Here is a 22,754-nt window from a genome sequence, read left to right as displayed (position 1 = left end):
TCCGTCTTTGTTTTTCTTGTGCGAGTTATTTCTGGTTCCTCTAAGACAATGTCTCGAAATGCGAAGCTTGAATCCGTATTGATATACAATGTTGCTGTCTCGTCATCTATTGTGAGTTTAATATTTCTACATTGGCCTACCTTGGTTAGACTGTTTGCGACCTTCTTCACTATTGGTAAACTGAATAATTGTTGATGGTACTTTTCTTCTTGATATTCCGGGGGGAAAATACAGCATATTTCGTCTTCTGGTCTTCTGATAGATTCTATATCTTCTCTATCTTCTACTGTTTCGCGTTCTCGTTCATGACGACGCGTAGGTTAACTTTCAGCAACATGGCGTAGGGAAAGTCGATTTATAAGGTTCAATAATTGGATAATTCAGGGATCGATTCTAAAGTCTGAAAATCGAGTTTTTTTATTATGAAGTAATTAAAAATACAAAAATAAACAATTAATATGCGTCTATAACAATAAATAACGAAAATTATCTACACGGGAAATAACAAGTCTTTGATACAATGTTTACCTGAAAATCGAGAATCGATTTTCAACGTCCTTAGCTACCAATATTTCTCCTTCCGTCTTTAAATCTTAAATCTTCGGTCTTTAAAATCTTAAATAACTATTCTGTAACCTTATCTGTCTCTAATGTAACTCTCTGTCCGTTCGTTTGGGAAGAACGTGTTTCTTCAAATGGCCGTCCGTAAAACAAAGGAAGATCGTTCTGTCCATGAAACACAGCCTGTCGTGCTACACGTAAAACGAAAAGAATCCCTATCCTACATGAACTCTAGGGAGTTTACATCACCCTCCTCGTGTTGATAATTACATCGCAAAATTCACGTGTGAGATGGAAAGTTCAATAAGGCGGTTATGTATATTAACCCGAAAGAAAGCTCATGGCTTTGCAACGCGTTACACGCAACACGGAATTTCCCTCGCTGAAATAATCCTATTACAAGGATACGATATTCCTTAACAGATCTCGCAATGTAATTCTCCCTCTACAACTTTTTGTTAGGTTTGAAACACGAGAGTTTCGAGGCTCTGCAAAGTCTCGCGAATCTAGAAGTCGAGTTTCAACGTATTTTCGCTTCTTATTTTATAGCTGTTAATAATTATTATCTCACTCTGCACGTACATCAAACGAGTACTTATGTAAATCCAAAGGAAACGGAAACAACCGAGAATAGTGAGGATAATTCGAATACGTACCGATTAGTAAAGTGTTTCGCAAAGAAAAAAAAAAGGAAAATTGTATCGGAGAAATAGGGGAAAAACGGTGGCGTACATCAAGCAATCTTTATGGCTGTAATACATTTATTATTCATTTATGTTCATTTTCTATCGCGTAACAGACATTGAAATAACTGGCAGAACGAGCATATAAATCTTGTATCGCTCGACCTGGCTTCTCCCGATGGAAAAATATTCACCAGCCTGGGACCGTGCATCGCTAATTACTCCGTTCTACTTTTCGAACGCGTTTCCATCCATACAGAAAAGCAAGAAGGCAAACCCTATCGCACAGTCATGAAGAGATGCAAAAGCAAGAAACCAACCAACGACATGCCGATCGACATGGTGGAAGCAGTCCTACAGAGGCTATTCACCATGGGACACGGACCCTCCCATTACGAGGGCCGCGAAGAAGTAGGAGACATCAGCTTCAGCGTCGTCATCGGCGAAGGCGATGTCGTCGATGCCGCCGGAAGAATGAACACCAAGAAGGCTGCAGGAGTCGATGGAAGACTCGAAGACTCCTGGACTGCTGGAAGCAGGAGCTGGAAGCAAGCTGGAACCAGACTGCTGGAAGACGGCCAGAGTAATACTGCTAAGGAAGCCGGGAAAGGATCCCAGTCTCCTTAACGCGTACCGGCCGATAAGCATACTCCCAGCCATGAGCAAGATCTGGGAAAAATGCTTTAAGAAGATCATCGAGAGATGCATCGGAACGGACCAGTTCCATCGGAGGCAGTATGGGTTCAGAAAGAAGAATTAGCTTAGCGAATACCGATAAGAACAGGAAGAAGCTGAAACGGGCACAACGAACGGCCCTGTGCATAACAACGACGGCATACCGTACCGTCTCCCACGCGGCACTTTGCGTGTTGACCGGGAATCTCCCGATCTACATAAAGATAAAGATGCTCGGAGAGACTTACGAGAGGAACAAGATCCATAAGACCAAGATCGGCGCGGATGACGGCAACGAGCTGAAGGGGGAACTGGAGGCGCAAGGAAATTAATACCGAGTGCGCTGCTATTTACCAAAAAGAAGATGGACATCGATCATCACACCATGCAGCTGTTAACCGGGCATTGGAGTGTGGCGGCACTCGACAAGCCAAATACCACTCCAAATGCTTCCTCCAATCTTCCCAGTTGTGTACTTCAGCTTTCAGCAGATTCCTTTGGTACTGCTTTCTTTCTGCTGTTTTTCCTAGATACTTTCTTAAACCTTTGACTTTTTCCTCATTACCTTTTATTTTGTATCTTTTGCATTCCTCTTCATGCTCCGATATCCAGTCTGTGGCTTTTCGAGTTCCTTCAAATTGTTCTATATTGAAGTTTATTTCCTCTATTTCCCTCTTATCTCATTTTCGGAGAGTCTCTAGAAGTTTTACCATGTCAATTTCCGTCTTTGTTTTTCTTGTGCGAGTTATTTCTGGTTCCTCTAAGACAATGTCTCGAATTGCGAAGCTTGAATCCGTATTGATATACAATGTTGCTGTCTCGTCATCTATTGTGAGTTTAATATTTCTACATTGGCCTACCTTGGTTAGACTGTTTGCGACCTTCTTCACTATTGGTAAACTGAATAATTATTGATGGTACTTTTCTTCTTGATATTCCGGGGGGAAAATACAGCATATTTCGTCTTCTGGTCTTCTGATAGATTCTATATCTTCTCTATCTTCTACTGTTTCGCGTTCTCGTTCATGACGACGCGTAGGTTAACTTTCAGCAACATGGCGTAGGGAAAGTCGATTTATAAGGTTCAATAATTGGATAATTCAGGGATCGATTCTAAAGTCTGAAAATCGAGTTTTTTTATTATGAAGTAATTAAAAATACAAAAATAAACAATTAATATGCGTCTATAACAATAAATAACGATAATTATCTACATGGGAAATAACAAGTCTTTGATACAATGTTTACCTGAAAATCGAGAATCGATTTTCAACGTCCTTAGCTACCAATATTTCTCCTTCAGTCTTTAAAATCTTAAATAACTATTCTGTAACCTTATCTGTCTCTAATGTAACTCTCTGTCCGTTCGTTTGGGAAGAACGTGTTTCTTCAAATGGCCGTCCGTAAAACAAAGGAAGATCGTTCTGTCCATGAAACACAGCCTGTCGTGCTACCCGTAAAACGAAAAGAATCCCTATCCTACCTGAACTCTAGGGAGTTTACATATATATGTATGTATATTTTGCGCAATTTTGCATTTTTAAATTTCCTCTAAATGCGCGAAAGTTCATAGTTCATGTACGTAGGAGGATGATGACGTTGTTCAGTTACAGATATGTTGAACATTTTATCGAAATTGGTTGATCAATGGAATCAAGTAACAGACATCGAAAGATCTTTGCTATTTTCTTCTTCTTTCGACTAATTGCAATTTCTTCGAAATCTTTTTACACTTGGTCTATTAAATTAATCCTTCCAAATTGTCAAAAAAGAAGAAAAATAATCATGTCATGTTACAGTGCTAATGAAATGAAATTTCAAAATGTTTCATGTAGCGCGTACAATATGGACATACAAGTTTCCTATTGAAAATGTCAAAATACTTATGAAAACTTTATATCACGTACGCTGTCCCGCTTATCGTGGCCAATTTAATTAATACGAAGCAAAGGATCGTAAGATCATCTTGAATCAGAAGACACACGGAAATTGGCAAGCGTAGACGGAAATTCGGGACGATAAGTCGAGACGAGAGCAAGGAAATTGAAGTAGAGCTGAGGCAGATACCAGTTGTGTGGAATAGAAAGGATTCCAAAATGGTAGATAATGATACGAGGAAAGCCGGGTTACTCAATTATCCCGATTAATCGACTGTAATGTCTTCGAGGATGTCGCTAATTAATTATCAAAGTCCACGAAAGCTTAACTCGACGAGGATAAACAAATGTTTCATATGGTCGACCAGAGATAATTAATTTTCCTTAATCACGTTCGTCGAGCCAGCAGAAATTGGTTGGTTGAGTCTAGCGGAAGACAACTTGGATCTCTTCGTCGCGCCGCAGGAAAATCTGTGATCTTCTCTCCACGTTTTTCTTTTTGTCCCTTTTATGTTCGATGGCGGATCAATATTTCCCAAGTGACGGATTACAGGCCAGGCGTACCAGGAACTGCTAGACGAAGGTACGAGCTGCTTGGAAGCTGCATTAGCTTGGTAGCTTGTGGAATAATCCGCTTGAAAAGGAGCTATTCCGCGTGGAAGCTCCGGACGCACAAAACGCTGAGGAAACGGCAACCCCCTTATGAATTATTCCATCCCTTTTCTTGTATTTGAGAATTAAAGCACCAGTCCGTAGCCTGGTAGCTCTTGACCATAAGTTGAGTTCTATCAAATGTTCCATATTCTTCGACCGATTACAATTTCGGACAGAAATAAACGAACAGATAGTGGAAATAGGTATCGCTGAAACATCGTTGAATTAGGCCGCAATGGTTAGCTGGAGTTTTCGAAATTATTGAGATTTTAGTGCCGAAGCACTTTTTGATCGACGCTTATTTTACATAATTTCATCAGTTTTGTCTATTTTTTGTTTTGTGGGATTAATCGATCTAATGAATAAGCGACTAGAAAATACGGCTTGTTTACACAAAAGAGTAGACGTGTAATTACAATAATTAGGTAAATAATCTATTGCACTGCAAGGATATATAATAAATAAAATTTAACACATTGTTGACCGGAAATTTTACTGAGAATTTATCTCATGTCATCGGTTATTATTTCGTAATTGGATGTGAAAGTAAAACAATATAAATAAACTTTAATAAATTTTATATATTTTTATTTCAACTTTTAATATTTCTTTTTCGTATGATAAACAGTGTAACAATCATCTGCGTGTAATGGTGCACAATTTGGCCATGAAAACACGAGTTAACTCGTGACCGGTCAAAGATGTGTTAAGTATGTACGACAATACCGTAATTCAATTAAACTTCATTAAGCGTACGTGTCTGACTTGAACGTATCTCATCTACTTCCGTTTCGACGAAAGCAAAGAGCTTCATATCGCAACAAACTGTTATATGAAACGAATTGAAAGTCTGATTTCGTTTGAAGGCAAAGGAACATTCTATCTGCTGTGTATGTATCGAGTTAACTTTAATGATCCAAAACCAGAGTTTCCGGGAGGAATCTCGTATCGTATGCAAATGTGACCACAGTTGTTACAAACGTGAACTAACAAGCGCATTGTAACGTTAAACTGGTTGCATAATGCAGGCAACTGATATCCGATACGAACATTAAGCAATAGGTGGTTTAATTTTCTAATAAACAATGTGGGAAATTTAAACAAATTGGTTTTGTGTTTCTGGCCAGCGAAATTGCTCTGACTGACTGAAATTTCGCATCGAAATCGCAGAATGGAGATGTTCATGTTTCTTCGAATGGTGGTCAGGTGTCTGATATTTGGATAGGTGCACGGAAGAAAAATAGCGTGAGATCTCGAGTATCGATCGAACGTGGAATTCATGACGACGACGTGGAAAGTCTTTGGAGAAGAATAAGAAACACATTGGCCATGATGGCACCAGAAAGATGGAAGTAGAAGTCTGGTGAAGAATCGGTCACGTCTAGGAGAAATGGCGCGCGTGAATTGACCGCGCAAAGTGCCCGTTAAAAATGAGAAACTGTGTCCCGATCCTCAAAACGAGCAACCAGACGCGAAGGCTAATTACCGTGGCACGAAGCGAATAAGATTAATATTGGGTCAACACTGAGGATAACTATGGAGTTTCAAAGAAAACAATTTCGCGAATTTACCTCGTCGAAAACAACTTATCGCGAATCTAGATTAAAATTACAATTACGAAAGGGCGAGAAAGACGAACATTTAATCGATATTAATTAGCGTAAGAAAATTAAACAAGTTGTGAAATTAATAATACGCCCTGAAACACCCGTAAAATCTAAATCGAATATTGAAATTAAATAAAAACAAATTTAATAGTAAAATTAATAAGATTTTTATCATAACATTTTATCTCTACATATTTTTACATACGTTTCAAAGGAAATAATAATTCAATACTTTCTATACGATTGCCCTGACTTTTGACCAACTTCTAAAGACCCGCCTTTCCTTTTGACATATTTTCGTGGAGTAATTAATCGTGAGACGAAGACCTCTGATCCTGCTCTCGATCGATAACCTTTCCACTAAGCAGAAGAATCAAGGTTCATCTCCGTGATATTTCATTCCCTCTGCTCTCTGCCTGGCGCGTCAGCTGCTTTCGTCGGTTTCCAACGGAACCGTATAATTTTTCTGTGGACCAGTCGCGCCATCCAAAAGAACGAGCATTACGTAGTAGAGGCTCATCGAGAAATTCTCTTCGTAGATAGGGGAGAAAGTCTTTTATCGTATGTTATACGAAACTTGTTGAGTAATTAATTAATGAGGTAATGAGATGTAATGAAACACTATTATCATGATTCGATAACTAATCGTATACTTCGAGCATGTTTATGAAGCGTATGCTTGCAATAAATATTTTCAAACTTCTACGTACATTTACAAATTCTTTTAACATTTCACCGATACAATCGGTGTAAATGTGTTTCATTGTGGTTTCAACGAAATTTCAAAATGTGTAGATTGTTTCCTGTCGTTGATAAAGATAATTCAAAATAATTGTACGTACGAAACATGCGTTTCTGGTGGTATCGTACCACGAAATGCAAATCGATCCTATATAGAGACGTATAAAGCACTATGCTAATTGCACTAAATCCTACACACGGTGCAAAGGACAGATCAGCAGCTGTGTCAAAGCGATATGGCTAAGAGATATTTGTTACATGATCGATAAATACCTCGTTAATGAGAAAATCAAATACGACGGTCAACTGGTCGCTTTTCATATCAATAATTGCCATTTCCAGAAGATCTAGTTAGTAACAGAAAATAATAGGACGAAAGCACTAAAACGGCGAAACGTCAATTCTAGTAACAAGAACGTGACAGGAAATTTCAATGACCAGTCGATCAAAATCGAGTTTGTCGTCTGAAACGCGTTCCCTCTTTGATATTTACCTTTATCCTTATCGGCGAGGATAAATGAAATTTCTTTTTTATCGAATCTTAAATACATTAGCGATACATTCTTTTTAATTACCACGAGCTTGTTTCCGAATTCAGTTACTCGAATGACAATCAATGGATTAAAGCTCTTTGCCGGTTGCCGACAACATTATAACGCAATTCCCTCGATAAAGTAGCTGTCATTCAGCCGCTTGTACCTCGTAGACGATGAATCGACAGAATTTAACGCCTTTGCCGAGACAGTAATGTAATTCGTTAGTTTAGTAACTCTATTCTTTCGCGGACGTGAAATTATTTACCTGAAATATGAAATTACTAATTGGGAAGAAGATAGATGTAGAAGGAAGGTTCTGTATTGACAAATTAAAGCACCCCTAAGATAAACCCAAGTAAAAGAGAGGGAGAGACAGACAGACAGGGAGATAAGTAAGAGAAATCTAACCCAAACCTAACTCTTATAAATGTTTCTTCTCCACCCATATTTAATTATTGTTTGAAACGCTTCAATTTTGTAAAATGAAATACTCGTAATAAATAATTCTTATCCTCCGGCATTTTTAATTTCTGTTTGATACATTTGAACGTATTTAAATAAAATATTCATTACGGTACATGACTCTTATATTTCAATATCTTTAATTTGTGTTCGATACATTTCAATTTCCTTATTTACACAATATTCATTATAATACATAATCCCGGTAAATGTTTTTGCGATTATATCGTAAAAGAAGTATATTTAATAAGATCGTGAAGTTGTAGATCTCATGATAACCGTGTTTACAGCAGCGTTAATTTTTATTCAACAACAAATAAAGATATAGGTCGTTCATTATTAAAACAGATTTTTTCTTTTCGTCTACGTATTTTTTCCTCGTTTTCCTGCTTCCGTCGGTAAACAGACGAATGTTCGACGATGTTATGAAAAAGTATGATATGCTCAGGGAAAATAAAACACACGCGCGTTATTTTGAAATGAATATCACGAACGTGTTAGTGCACGTCGGTGATTCCAGTAGTTGATATCAGCTGGATTTATTACCAGAAAATGACGTTGGAAATCTCGGCGTTGCAATGATTAAAAAGAATTGTCTCAACGAGATTTTTTCTGTCGAAAAATAAACCTTTGCCAATGGTTAGCTTTTCCCCGCTTTTGACTGTATACAGCCATCAACGAGAAAATCTCGAGGTAGTGCGAGTTAAGGGATGAACTGAAATTAAAAATTTTCAGTGGGATTGAAAATTTGATTAAATTGAAAACAAGGTAAAAAGTTTTCGCTATATCAGGGCTATCATACCGCGAATGGTAGTACAGACGTGCTGCAATTCCGTCTCTCCCTTCGTATACCTTTTTTTATTACTGATCTTTAGCATCGTTAGGCTATTTTTTATTGATTGAACTACTCTCTTTGGTGTTCCTGTTTCTTTATCAGTAAAACTTCAGTTTAGTGCTCTCATCCAGTCTTTTCTTCTACCTTTTTTTTCGTATTTTATTCGGTGATATTCTTGATCTATTCTTATTCTTCGAATTTCGTGTCAGTTTTGTTTTTTATTGCTTTGTTTGTTATTTTTTTTTTTTTTTTTTTTTTTGGTATTTTATTAGAACTTCTCTTAATGCCTTTAACATTTTTTTAGTCCCAGCATATTCCTTTTTCGACATTCTTCGTTTAGATTGCGAAACTATGTTTTAGCGTCAATTTCTTTTCTCCGGAGTGTCTCCCTTTTGCTTGATAGAATCTGCATCTCTGATAGCGAAAATCGTTCTACTTTCCAAAGAAGGTCCCGATAGTCTGTTTATTTTACCAATCTTGGATAGACACTGTCTGTGAAAGTAGGTGAAACTACTAAGAATCCCCCGGAAAGTTTCGCAGTGATCAAGTGGTCGACAATTTTGGTGAAAGTAACCACTAAATAACCAGGAAATGGACGTCGTTCACAGAAGGTGATTTGTCAAGGAAATAATTGCAAGTTTACACGGCAGCGTCTACAGAGAGACTGATTAGAGAGACAGATTATTCTCCGTCATCGATGTAGCTAGTGGACACTGTCCAAGAAAACAGTTGGAGCTGGAAGTGCACCCACGAGGCATTGAGCCATGGAAAGATTTTAGTGAGGATGAGCGGTAACTGAAGTTGCTGATCGATGGAGTGAACATTGCCCAGGGCAGAGATTCGAGTAAGGGTTAGTTATTACAAGTTACTAGAGAGAATAGCTTCGGACATTTTAGCTGATTTACAGAGAAAAATCTGACAGATTCGAAATTTGCATTCGATCCCAATAACAAAACTTGGATGAAACTCGAGGGTGCACTTTGTGGGCTTGAAGAACAGTCACATTTATAATTGCACATCCTTGTTAGTCGCGATAACTGGAGTTCAAGGGATGAAACCACCTTCCAGAATACGACACGAGAGGAGAACATTCTATTAACAAAACTTGAGTGCTACTTAATACGTTGGAAGTCAACATACAATTTTCTAAAGTGTACAAAGAATCATGGTCACAAATTTTATTCATAAATGAATTCGATGGTCCATTCCAAAAGTAAAATAATAATTTTTTATTAGAAAGAATAATGGAACAGTCCGTTCATCGTTCGACCCGCCTGTGTACATTTGAGAAGCAGAGTTTTCCATAAAAATGCGGCAATCGAGGGATGCGCGATCATAGCCAAATAGATTTGAAATTGATATGGAAACGGAAGGTTTCCGTTGCAAATCATGTTAGCTCAATACGTTTATCAGCTGATTGACAAATTCTGTGATCACTATCCGTAGAAATTTTCGCTCGTTCTAATAATCGTCGAAGATATAATTCTAATGTAGTATCGTGGGCAAAAGGCCCAAGATATCGGCCGAACCGTATACAAAGTGGCGAGAGCCGTGGCGCCGTCGAGTACATCAATGTGTCGTCTGTCCTTTCGAGTGGACAGTTTTGTGGAAAGAGCCTGCGTGACCCTGGCCACGGGGTTTCGGGACACGTGTTCGATGGGACGAGAAAAGACAAAGAGACGCTAAGGGTAGAGTTAGTTGAGACGCCAGCGAGAACGAATGCAAAAGGCGTACAGTATGAGTTGAGAAGCGAGAGCGTGCGAGTGCAGATGCCGAAGACGAGAGTTGTAGAGTTGCTAGCGTTGTAGAGAGATCGAGTTGTTAGAGTTATAGAGTTGCGAGAGTGATTTGAGCGGAATAAGACTTTTGTGTTTTAGTTCAAGTTGAACATTTATCGTTCTCTGTCCAATTAATCTCTGTTATTTTCATTTATCTTAATAAATAGTATTAGGAGAATTTTACAAATCTAAATTATCCTAATCTTATCCTTTTTTTCCGATACTACACTAATTTGATTCCAATCTCGCGAATATTGCAATTTGGGAAGCTAATGAAAGGGGAAAGCCTATAAAAGCGTGTCGCGATATCGACGCGACAGGTGCTTGCCAATTTCAATGGTGTATTTGCTCGGTTTGGTTCTATATGTTCTCTCAATTTCGTTATGACATCGTGCAGAAATCAATTCCTAACGATCACCCTTTATATTCACGCGGAAATTTTAATCGCATCCAAATGTTTTTTGCGCTTTAGAACTAAATTAAGATTATCCACGAACCTTTAAGAACTTTTTCGACTTCTTCGGCAGTTCGCAACTTTCACGAATTACTTTCGTAGGACGCTGAACTTCAACATCAGCACGGCACTTGTTCCTTTCCGTTCGGTTCATTTGTACACGAACTAATGAACGGAAATTTCGATTTGAAAGTTCAAATTCTGTACCTAATTGAAAAAGTTATATTCTGGAGATTGTCACAAAGTGGATAAAGTTTCTCGTTAACTTCGTACCTCAAGATATCCGTCGTGATGAGTTTTCGCGTTACCAGAAGGAAGAATGCGAAGTGGAACACTTCTGTAGCTAAAGAGTTAGAGAAATGGTCGCAATAGATTTGTCAAACCCTGATTCTTCTCCTTAGATATAATCAAACCACAAAATCATAGAAAAATTATTGAATTCACGCCATTTATTTTTTTTAATTTTTTACTTGGGAAAGTACTTTGTTATCAAAGATGGCTATAACGTGTCTGAAAGGTATAAGCAAATTGCAGGTCGATTATCGCGAAGATATAGTCAGTTATTTATCTCGTTGATTGCATAACACAATTTTTAAAACATTTGACTGTAACAAGAGACGAAGACAATAGGATGATCAAACGTACAAATGAAATAAACTAATTTGACAGTATTTTTATGTTACTTGGATCGAACTATGCGTAGTATAATAATTTTATTCATAAACTTACATTCAGAAGAAATATATTTTAGTCTATCTCTGTTCACAATGCCTCGCATATGTTTGCTATGTTAAGAAAAAAGTTGTATTATCAAATGATGACACTATGCATTTAAGGATTAATAATTTATACCCAAAAGATTACCTCGTGTACTAAGTGGTTTCGCATGTTCTTCTACTTCCAGGAAGCGGTATTTACATTTTAGAAAACCCTTTAGCCACGCGAACTTTGCCTTAGAGTCCCGCTTTGTGAAGCTTCGCGCGAACATTCCATAAATTATAGACCAAAGAAAACAGCCTGCCTTGAAAAACTACGAAACCAGCGCCATTATGTTTCTATAGTGTATCGTGCATTTACTCGCCTCAAATAGCTTGAATGTATCGTAGTATTTTATCTACGAGCCTATTACCAACGTATTACGAACGTGTATTGAGAATATCTCTTTCATATCAGAAAATTTTCAGCTTTTACACACCAAGGAAACGATCCACCGATGCAATTTCTGTGACACAGGGACGATCGTTAGGGAGAAGTTAAACGATCCCATAGCTCATAAAAGAATATAACAGAGAATATGGTCGATAAATATACGTAAAGTGAATTTCGGATCGGATCTTCCCTGTAATGGTTACCTCTTAACAGTCCCCCATTTCCTTCGACGCGGCGATGTATCGTTCATCTTCTTCGTTAGGACGACGTCTCGCGACACTGTGCGTGGTTCTACAAATCATTATAATTCGACACAACATTTGCGAACTTGCGTGAATATTCCATTCAAAACGCTTTAAAGTTTAATCGAAGCTGAGACATTAATTAAAGTTACACAAGCTGTGGAATATCTCCGCATCGCAAACGTGGAAATAGTATGTTCATCTATCGATACTTAATGCTAGTTCATCCGTAAACACGACATCGACAATACATCAGGAACTTTTTTCTAAAAGAGCACGCTTCAAACTCACAAGTTCCGACTAGTAAATAATTAATGGAACCTAAACCATAGCTTGGACTTTCCGAATACCAATTTCTGGTTATCCCGAAATTAATGGGCCACCATTCGGTTTCCATTGCAATATCATCTGCAGTACAGAACGCTATGAATGTATTGGAACTTCTATATAGGTATTGGTTTCTACATACATATGTATATTATTGATTAAAATGTTCCCATACGCTGGTGCGTAAGAACACTCTTGAAGATATTTCATTTGTGGTTTATCTTAATATAGTTATTACCATTATACATACACGTTGCGTCGATACGATTATCTTATTTGAAATTATACATCTTTTTTCGTTAGAAATGTCTTCCCTTCATATTAAATATAAAAATATTTATTCCAACGCATTGTCCATTGTCTTGTTAAAACGAATAAAAACAGAAACGTAACAATTGTATGAGCAGGAATCAACGTCATTATTTAACTCGTAGAATATACTTGAAATTAATCGATATATTTTAATACCGTTGTTATCACTCGGATTAGCTCGTTCTAAGAAATAAGCTAGCTCGTTCTAAGGTATTTGTCCATTAGTTTCTGGAAAGTGTTCTAATGTTTGTACACAGAGAACCTCCAAAATAAGCACATCTCTCATATTCGACCAAAGTTTTTACTATTCTAAAACAGAATTACAGTGGAGTATGTTAGTATGAATATAATTGGTTTTAGAGCGTGATTCAGGTATTCGTTCCAGATCGGCTAAAAAACAAATTTATCATTCAATACACATAAGATTGAAATACTATCGAGTTAGTTTATTAATTTTTCTGTATCGTATATCCGTGTATAATATCAAACTGGGCAAATTTCCTATAACAGGTACAGAGAATCCAACACTCGTGAAAACGATAAATCAATATCGTAATATCAGCTGCTTTTATTGTGTATTGATTCTATACATGAAACCAGATTATCGCCTTTAAGAATAAAAGAATAAAATCGCGTTTTTCGCACGACTGGTCGAATTTGAACGTGAATGAATTTGCGTGGCCCATTAGAATAGATCGTTGAAACGTAGTTATACATACATCGTCCATTTTTCGGCCATACTTCATCGGCAATCGGTTTCAGTCCGTTGATCGTGGCACACCATAGAATATGTATATGACAGACGTATTTTTACAACGTTAAATCTGCGCATCGCAATCGCCATTTCGCTCGTCGCGAGTACGACCAGGATTGTCGTTATTAAAAAATTACATTTAGTCGCGTCCCGCTGCGTTATATTTACAACATGACACCTGTTACTCTCTGTCGCAACGAATTCACGGCATTTCAGTCCGAAGCAATTTCGAATAATCACTTTCAGCGACAAGGCGGATAATATTCGCATAACGTCATTAATATCAATTATTGCAAATACTACTGCAACTATGAATGCAATGACAATCCTTTTAATTCCGTGTGCGAGCTATAGTAGTAGGGCGATTTCTAAATGCCTGTCGATATTTGCCAAATTTTGTATATTTTACTTATGCAAAGAATAGTATAATGATAATAGTATAGTTTATAAAATTATGTATCGCTTGCATACCGGAACAAGATGATTTTACTAGTGCATTATCGGAGGGAGTTACATTTTTAATAATTATAATATTTCTAATAGTCTATGTGATTGGATTATGTCAAACTTGACACATTTCCGTGGCATTCTGTTTTCCGTAAATTTACTTCAACTGATAGAGTCTGACACAAGGTATACTCCTTCTATCACGATCATTTCTCTTTGCGATCGAGAAATTCCAAAACCGCAATTCAATTTCACCCTACCATATTCCGAATGTCGAGGGCATGGTACTGGTGCCATTAACGGGTCTGAAACTAGCAGATTGAATGTTTCGATCGCAAGTATGAGAGTTATTTTTCAATTGCTCTAAGAGAACGTAATACGATAGTTCTCCTTTCATCTGGGATTGTAGACGATTAAAAAAACACTTTGAGGACTACATCTTTAACACGATACTTGTAACAAGATGATGAGGAAAAGTGGGCGACATTTATAGTGTATCATTCAACAGGTCAAAATATTCATACACAAAAAGATTTACAGCTTATTTTTCAATTCATAAACAATTTAATTTTGCGGTAAAAATTTATGAATTACGGCTTTTTCTCTTTATTTTACTCCAACTTTACGTCCCTTGTTCCTGAGAAAATAAACGACGATAGAATTTCCATTGTTATATATTTAATTTCTATTTGACTCAAAATGAGAAACGCGAGATGTGAATAGAATGAAGAGAAAGTTTCATCAGCTGATTCATCGATCTATGCAGCTATCGGTGAATTTAAAATGATTTTCGAATAACTATCCTGGATAAATATTTATTTCGAAAATAATTCGTTAACCAACTATGTATATTAAAAAATAAGCCTCGAATAATATTTTTCTATATAAGCGTTTTTTCATTACCTTCACGTTTGACATGTAATATATAAAATCCTATAAATATCGTCCACAGCTTTAACACCCTGTATATCCTTTTATACCATGGCCAGGGTTGCTTTACGTTTCACTGACTGTTTGAAAACTAAGTTGGACTCTTTTAACGCATGGCACGAAACTCGTCACACGTTGTATTCGCTTCAAACTCGTTCACGAAGTTCAGGCGTAAATCTAGTCTGATTCATGGGACATAGAACATCGCGCTGAAGCTGCAGAGATCTTCGTAAAATTCGACAAACAGGGAATCGAAAGGAATATATTACCAGTCACGAAATCACGAAAGCGTGATGAAATCGTTGGAAATGTTTGTGAAATAACGAGGTTTCAGCGCTTCTGCGACGTGGATAAATTAAACTCAGATGGTGCAATTTCTTTCGAACGCAGTCGATTTCGTTCCATTTCTCTTATTTATCAACTCCGTGAAATATCACTTCGACACCACTTTTAGTTTAACTTCGCCGGTAACGAAGCAAGACAATACGTAGTTTCACAGACGGGAGAATCGTTATGGGGAGCCATAAAGTTTCGAAGAATACGATCGTGCAAGATACGCGACTCAGCTCGTGAAATTTACACATACGTTCATCGATGGTATCGTTACTACGTATAAAACACTGTTTCCTAAGAAGATAAGAAATTCCTTTGGAAATCAAACGATGTAGAACGAGATTTCATTAATTCGTGTGTATCTGCGTTTTACTTCATTAGAAGAGCTAGAACTCCTTTTCAAGTATCGTTAAAGCGATATCGTTAGTATTCGATTAGTATCAGGACATCTATTACACATTCGATTCACGTGGAAATTAAACTGACCAACTCTATCAACTTTCATTGTTCGACTTCTGAAAAATTTGTTCGATAACAGTCGTCTATATTGGTACGAAACTGAAAAAACTTTTAGAAATTGGAATTACGTATTCAGCTTGCCTTCAGAATTATTTGTTCTTTTGAATGCTGCTACTTTACATTATAAACCCTTACATTATGATAGTCAATCTGGAATTATCTTTCCAGCTGTAAATTTTTATATTGAACCATTCGTTCATTTCACCATTAGGTAGTTGAGGACTGCTGCTATACATGTCAACAATAGTAACCTTTTTCCATGGAAAATTGACTTTCTAAACAATTTGTATCTTCTATTATAGTAGCTTCTATTCTAATTACTTTTGTATTGATTTCTCGTCAGAATATGAAGTTTCGAAATAGCATCGACGAGCATTTTCGAGTCGAACAGTTCTCAACAGCGTCACGCAGGCTGATTCTTTACCACACTTGTCTCAACAAAATTTTTTACATAAAAACTCTGTTCTTTACTAGATGTTTATAATATCTGACAAAAAATCTTATTTTTTTTAATTTAGGAAAAGGGACTAGACAAAAACAATAAATAATTATAATATTTGAACGGAACCAGGAAGTAGGGAAAATACTAAGGGATATTTGGTAAACAGACTTTTATTCACATCGAATTCCCTGATATTAAGTTTCTGGAAAACTGCATATTATATATATTTTTAAAATGTTTGTCCCGAATCCTCATTCAAACGCCGCACTGTAGAACCTGAGAAAGTGGCCTGCAAACGTGCAAACGTAGCCCGCAAGCGTGCGAACGCGGCCAGCAAATTCTGATTTTTGTCCTAAATCCTCATCTAAATGCCGTACCGTGCAGCGTTCGAAGTTCTCGCTGTCGTTGAGTTTATATCAATTTAAAATGGTAGAAAGGTCATATAGCAAAGCGATCGATCTGATTAGTTTTTATTGTGCCGCGATTCGTTATCGAGCATCCAGATATGGACGCGTGGGTTTTGCATGGGACAAAAGGAACGGCGTATCGGAAAATGAAAAATCACACTATAGCGCAAGGCTTATTCCTTTCCATTTCCAACTAAAATATTTTGAATGATAAATATAAAAGAGACTTATTTATTTATACAACGTTTGAAAATGAAAATAAAATACATAACGCATAGACGTGGATTTATTCTTTTACAGATGGCCATGAATTCGAATGTGACGAATTTGGTCCAGGAGAGTGTTTTCGTTCCATACATGCATCGCCCAGAAACGTACATTGTATCAGGATTATTCTTAATAATCCTGATAGTGGGTGTATTTGGAAATGGAATGATGATGATTACGTTGGGTGCGGATTCCACTGCAAGAAATACATCCACTGTCTACATGTTTTCGTTGGCTCTGGGCGATATTTTGGTAAGAAAGGACAATATGTGCATATATTATCTCTAATGTATCATTTAAGACCGACGTTAAAAAAAAGGATCTCTGACGTCGAATAAAATGGAAAAAGATTTCGTGCACGTTTGAGAAACGTTCAGATGGACAAGACGTGTCGAAAGTTTCCTCTCGTAAAATATAAAATGTATTCAAAATTTCATAGCATAAATTTTGTAAAAACATATTTCTATATGAATAATTAACTGGATAGAATTAAACTAATCTACTATTATTCTTGCAAGCTACAATCAAAAGATTCATCAGCTTATTAACACGGAAGGGATAAATATTTAATTGTACTTCTTGTGGTTATGATTCATACATCTTGAAAAAGCCATCTGCTACCCATTGTATTCCGCGTCTAAATATATATAATAAATCAAAATGAATGTCCAATAAGTTGGAAATAAATTGCGACAAAGCTGGAATGGTAAAAACTAACAAGCCATGAATATTCCGAATATAGATGAGAAAAATCTTTCCTTCCTTCGTCGGGATCCTTTTTTTTACATTTCGATTTCCCGTCAATCGGAAAATGTTGCTAGGACCCCATGTCATTTGTATCCCGGCAATATATCGAATTTATTCAGACTGTCGGATCGCGCGTATAAATCTGTCGCGAGCGAGTTCAGAACATCCGGTACTTTCTCCGTCATCGATTTCGCGTAGAATGTAATTAGGTACGATAACGCACGAAAGCATCTGAGGGCCCATCGTAGAAAATTTGTCTGGATATATATTATGACAGTTTTATTGTCATTGTCGACTGTCGTGGTTATATTGATAAAATGTATTATATCGTACAAATACGCAGACATTACTCTTTATTATCACATATAATATAGAAGAATTTAAGTCTCCTAGAAATGTATAATTATTCTTGTATAATACAATATATTTTTATATGATATAGCGATTTCTGTGAATTGTATGCTTGAAATAAATATCTTGTAACTTCTATACATGTTCTTTAGTTTGTTACATATATTATCAATATGATCATAATAGTCTAGTAACGAAATTTCAAAATTTTTTCTATCACACACGTAATACGTTCATAAAAATCTCTAGAAATATTCAAATATTTTCATAAATAATTTCTAAAAGAAGCACATGCTATATGAGACCTTGAATCAGACGTTAAAATTCCGTTGTTCTGGACACGTAATCGTGGACCAATAGCGAGTTCGATTATAAACGCGCTTATTTTCGTGGATATCGAGCTTACTTTATGATATATGTAGCTATACATCTTGATCCATGGACAATTTATAGCCGGACGGAGAATAATCAAAGATTAATGCGATCCATACGATATCATCTGTGAAAATCATAAATAAATATTTTCTCGATTATAGTGTTCGAACGATCATGCTTAAACAAAAAGAAAATGTGTATTTCACGATTAACACTGAGAAAAAAGTGCAACAGCATAATTGAGTGTTCGATCATACGACGAAATTTCTACATCCCGCATGAAATTGCAGAAAATTCGCTTAATCTACATTTTTTATTATAATATTCAATACAAAACGTTCCTGTTAATATCCCCCTTTTATCTCGAAATTCATCAGAGACGTCCGTATTTCAGACGAAATTTAGCGAGTTAATGAGGGAATCTTTTTTTCGCAAATTGAGTGAACGTTACACAGTATGTTAAAAGGACGTGGGATGTGAATTCATCACGAATATTTTTAATAGATTTTTCTGTATCATAATCGCGGATTATTTTTATTTTAATTTTCTCGATAACAATGAATCCTGATAAATGTTTTCCTAATAATTTTACTATATGCTCGATGCCGTACAAATATAATATCAAGTATTGTTTATTTTATCGCTCTCACCTATCGAAATGTCGAAGGCGTCGTTTTCAACGAAACAGATTTTCAAACGTTTCCCATATATTCGTAGAATTCAATCAAATTTCGCAAAATTACAGAAAAATATTCAAATAAAATTTCGATAAAGGGTTTTCAACGAAACAGATTTTAAAACGTTTCCCATATATTCGTAGAATTCAATTAAATTTCGCAAAAGTACAGAAAAATATTCGAATAAAATTTCGATAAAGGGTAGATTGAATAACACGAGTACAATTGACCGTGGAAATACAATACAATAAAATACACGTGTATATTTTTAATTTTAATTTTCGTTTATTTCAGGTGATCCTAACGAGTGTACCACTCACGTCTGTTATATTCACATTCGATTCATGGCCGTGGGGACAGACAGTTTGCAAATTATCGGAGTGCGTCAAGGATATTTCAGTCGGTGTCTCAGTTTTCACTCTGACCGCGTTATCAGCCGAGAGGTAAGTTGTCAAACCCAGTTACGGTTGAGGAAATTGTTGTCTCAGGGATAGGCTGGTCGTCCTAACTTTAGTGAAGTTCCGCCCCATTAATGGACCAATCGACTCTTTAATCAGTAATCGAAATGAAATCTCAAACGTCCAATTTCCTTTTCGCTATTAATCGTTATTAATTAATTTCGTTATTAATTAAGAAAATCAATTAATTTACATTAATAAGAAAGTTCAACGTTAAAATAAAGTATAACTGAAGAATTCATTTAATCAGACATCATTTAATCTTAACCCTGCAATACTGCATTTATAAACAATCCAATTAACGCTATATTGAAAATTACATATCATTTTATTAACACAACGCTTATTTCCAACAAACGATACGTTGCTAAATAATTTTGATTTCTTCCATGTCAAATAATTATCAGGATCTATCTGCATATTTGAATTAGTATCGTTAGTGACGTTTAATAAAACAGAAGGCGTTAAACACCCTTGTCCAATAGTAATAAATTTAGTAATAAAGCAAATAAAATAAAATAATAAATAAATTGTAAAACAGAAATCTATATATAATCTAAGATTTCTATCTTGCCAACATATTAATATTACAGTTGGTACATTTGTTGCACGAGACAGCTCGGAACGTATAAATAACAACCATTTCTCAACAGTAATAAATACACGCACAACAGCCATCTGTAAATGAAACATTTAAGTGGGGTATAAATTACTCCGTTCTATAGTATTTCAGGGTTAAGGTTTCAATAAAAATTGATTTACAAATAAAAGAAAGATATGCTCGTGTTGCATCGTAGGTACTACGCGGTTGTAAATCCTCTTCGGCGCCATGTAGCCGGGATGAAAGCAGTACCATTGGCGCTACTAATAGCTTGCCTTATTTGGGTGCTGGCGATTGTTTTGTCGATGCCTGCTGCTCTCTTCTCTGACGTGATGGACATCGACATAACAACTAACTCCAGCATCCACATCTGTAACCCTTTCCCCGTGGAATTGGGTGAGTATCTCACACGCTGAAATATTGGACATTTCTCCGTGTTTTCATTTCACACCCACGAAGTCGTATTAATTTATTTCTCGTTCTGAAACGCAGGGGCAAGCTATAGGAGAGGGGTGGTGCTGTTCAAGTTCCTGGCTTATTACATCATTCCTCTACTCATCATATCAGTATTTTATTTTCAAATTGTTCGACATCTTCAACTATCCACCAGAAATATGCCCTGCGAATTATCTCCAATGCAGCGGCTGGAGCAAATTCGATCACGCAGAAAGGTAGAGTGAATCGATATTATTATGAAATTATACAATTTTCAAGTAAATCTAATTTTGACACAAAAGTTCTATATTTGGTATACAAATATTTGGTATACAGGTATACCAGTGAAAAGGTGTAGAACAGAGAAATTGAAATTGCTACCTGTATGATATTTTTATGAAATTACACTGCTTATATATGCAGTCAACTTGCAAATAAATTTAAATTCTAATAAATTGTTACTTAGACTGTGATGTAAATTTTACTGCACTCCTTTTGCATTCGTTCTCGCTGGCGTCTCAACTAACACTACCCTTAGCGTCTCTTTGTCTTTTCTCGTCCCATCGAACACGTGTCCCGAAACCCCGTGGCCAGGGTCACGCAGGCTCTTTCCACAAAACTATCCACTTGAAAGGCGCCACGGTTCTCGCCACTTTGTACACGGTTCAGCCGATATCTTAGGCCTTTTGCCCACGATACTACAATATTTTTAAACGGACATATCGTAAAACTTGCTGACAAGCGCTAGTTGTCATGTCAAATCTTTGTCTGTTCTACACGTAAGATGATGGAAAAGAGAGAGGAAGAGAAAATCTTCTGTATATTCTAGAATTTAAGAAGTAATACTGTAATGCCTAATCTACATTTAACTGTTTATCTCAGATTTTTTATTGTCTTACTAAAAAATATTCTAATCTAGGTTTCTAATAATTAAATTTTAACTAATTAGACCAAGTACCAAGTTAGTTGTCCCAGTTTAATACGTATCTTTCGTTCTCTGTGATCAACAGGTTGGAAAAATGGTGATCTCCATCGTCCTAATCTTCTTCATCTGCTTCCTGCCGTATCACATCTTTATGATTTGGTTTCACTTTTTCGCATCAACGCTGAATGACTACAATAAATATTGGCATATCTTCAGGATTATTGGTTTTGTCATGACCTTCATCAACAGCTGCGTCAATCCTTTGGTTCTATATTTTGCCAGCACAACATTTCGCGTGAGGTGAGTATGACAAGATAAGCGACCTATCAAATGTCAGCTATTAAACCTAAAACATAGTAAAACGAAATAACAAGTCGAAGCACACATTCTCCTTAAAATACTATATATAGAATGGAAATGTTTATGCAAATTTATGTTCTTACGAACACGATTAGAAAAATGGAACCTAAACAGAATTTTGTTCCACTCCCCTTCTATCTTTTTCCATGTTATTTAAATATTTTGAAATGCATAAATATCAGCATTCTAATTATTATATTACATTCTGTACTACATGTTGCATGAAATGATAACATATCCATACTCATTTCACTACCTCTACATCATAACTGACCAAAGAAACAACAAAGCAGTATAAACGAGTACACGTCTGTAAACAAACAGGTTTGTAAACCGAAAACTCAAAAAAGCAAACAAACAATTGAAAAACAAACAGAAAGCTTTTCATATCTGAATATAAAGTTTCGTACTGATCGATGAACAACGTTTTGCTTACAGATTCAACAGATATCTTTGTTGTTTTCTGAAGAAGAGGAAGTCAAGCGTCTGTCAAGCAGGAACGAGCAGCGATGGTAATCGACGAATGAAATTTTCACAAAGGAAACGAATGGTTAGGCGAAGGAAATTCAAGGAAACCAGCTTCAGCTCGACGTCCCGGAGAAACACACAGGAACTGAACGCGACCGTTCCTCGCGAGTTAAAAAGTACCGAAGACACAAGACCGACCTAAGACTCTAGATCGTAATTCATTTTTTAAAACAATCCCTAGATGTCAACACAGCGAATATTTTGTTAAAAATCAAGAACCATTCCCAAGTAGAGTAGATCTATGTTGAATGTTTCAATTATGTTTAATGATCAATTATGATTGAATTACTAGAGATAATGAATAC

General features: G+C 36.3%; 2 protein-coding genes across 3 annotated transcripts in view; one reads left to right on the top strand and one right to left on the bottom strand.

The window, feature by feature from the left end:
* The window catches only part of LOC126922566 (neuropeptide CCHamide-1 receptor-like), a 189,286-nt gene that overhangs the window by 48,571 nt on the left and 117,961 nt on the right, over window positions 1-22,754 (bottom strand). The gene's annotated exons all lie outside the window — the stretch shown is intronic.
* On the top strand, window positions 17,026-22,697 carry LOC126922777 (neuropeptide CCHamide-1 receptor-like). Its single transcript, XM_050735638.1, has 6 exons — window positions 17,026-17,244; window positions 19,437-19,585; window positions 20,398-20,597; window positions 20,694-20,872; window positions 21,647-21,861; window positions 22,631-22,697. Exons 1-6 carry the CDS (start codon window positions 17,026-17,028, stop codon window positions 22,695-22,697), a joined length of 1,029 nt encoding a protein of 342 aa, XP_050591595.1.

This window comes from Bombus affinis, chromosome 12 (assembly GCF_024516045.1).
Source record: "Bombus affinis isolate iyBomAffi1 chromosome 12, iyBomAffi1.2, whole genome shotgun sequence".
Lineage (NCBI taxonomy): Eukaryota > Metazoa > Arthropoda > Insecta > Hymenoptera > Apidae > Bombus > Bombus affinis.
The sequence above is the reverse complement of the archived record's forward strand: the minus strand, read 5'-3'. Positions and strand labels throughout refer to the sequence as shown.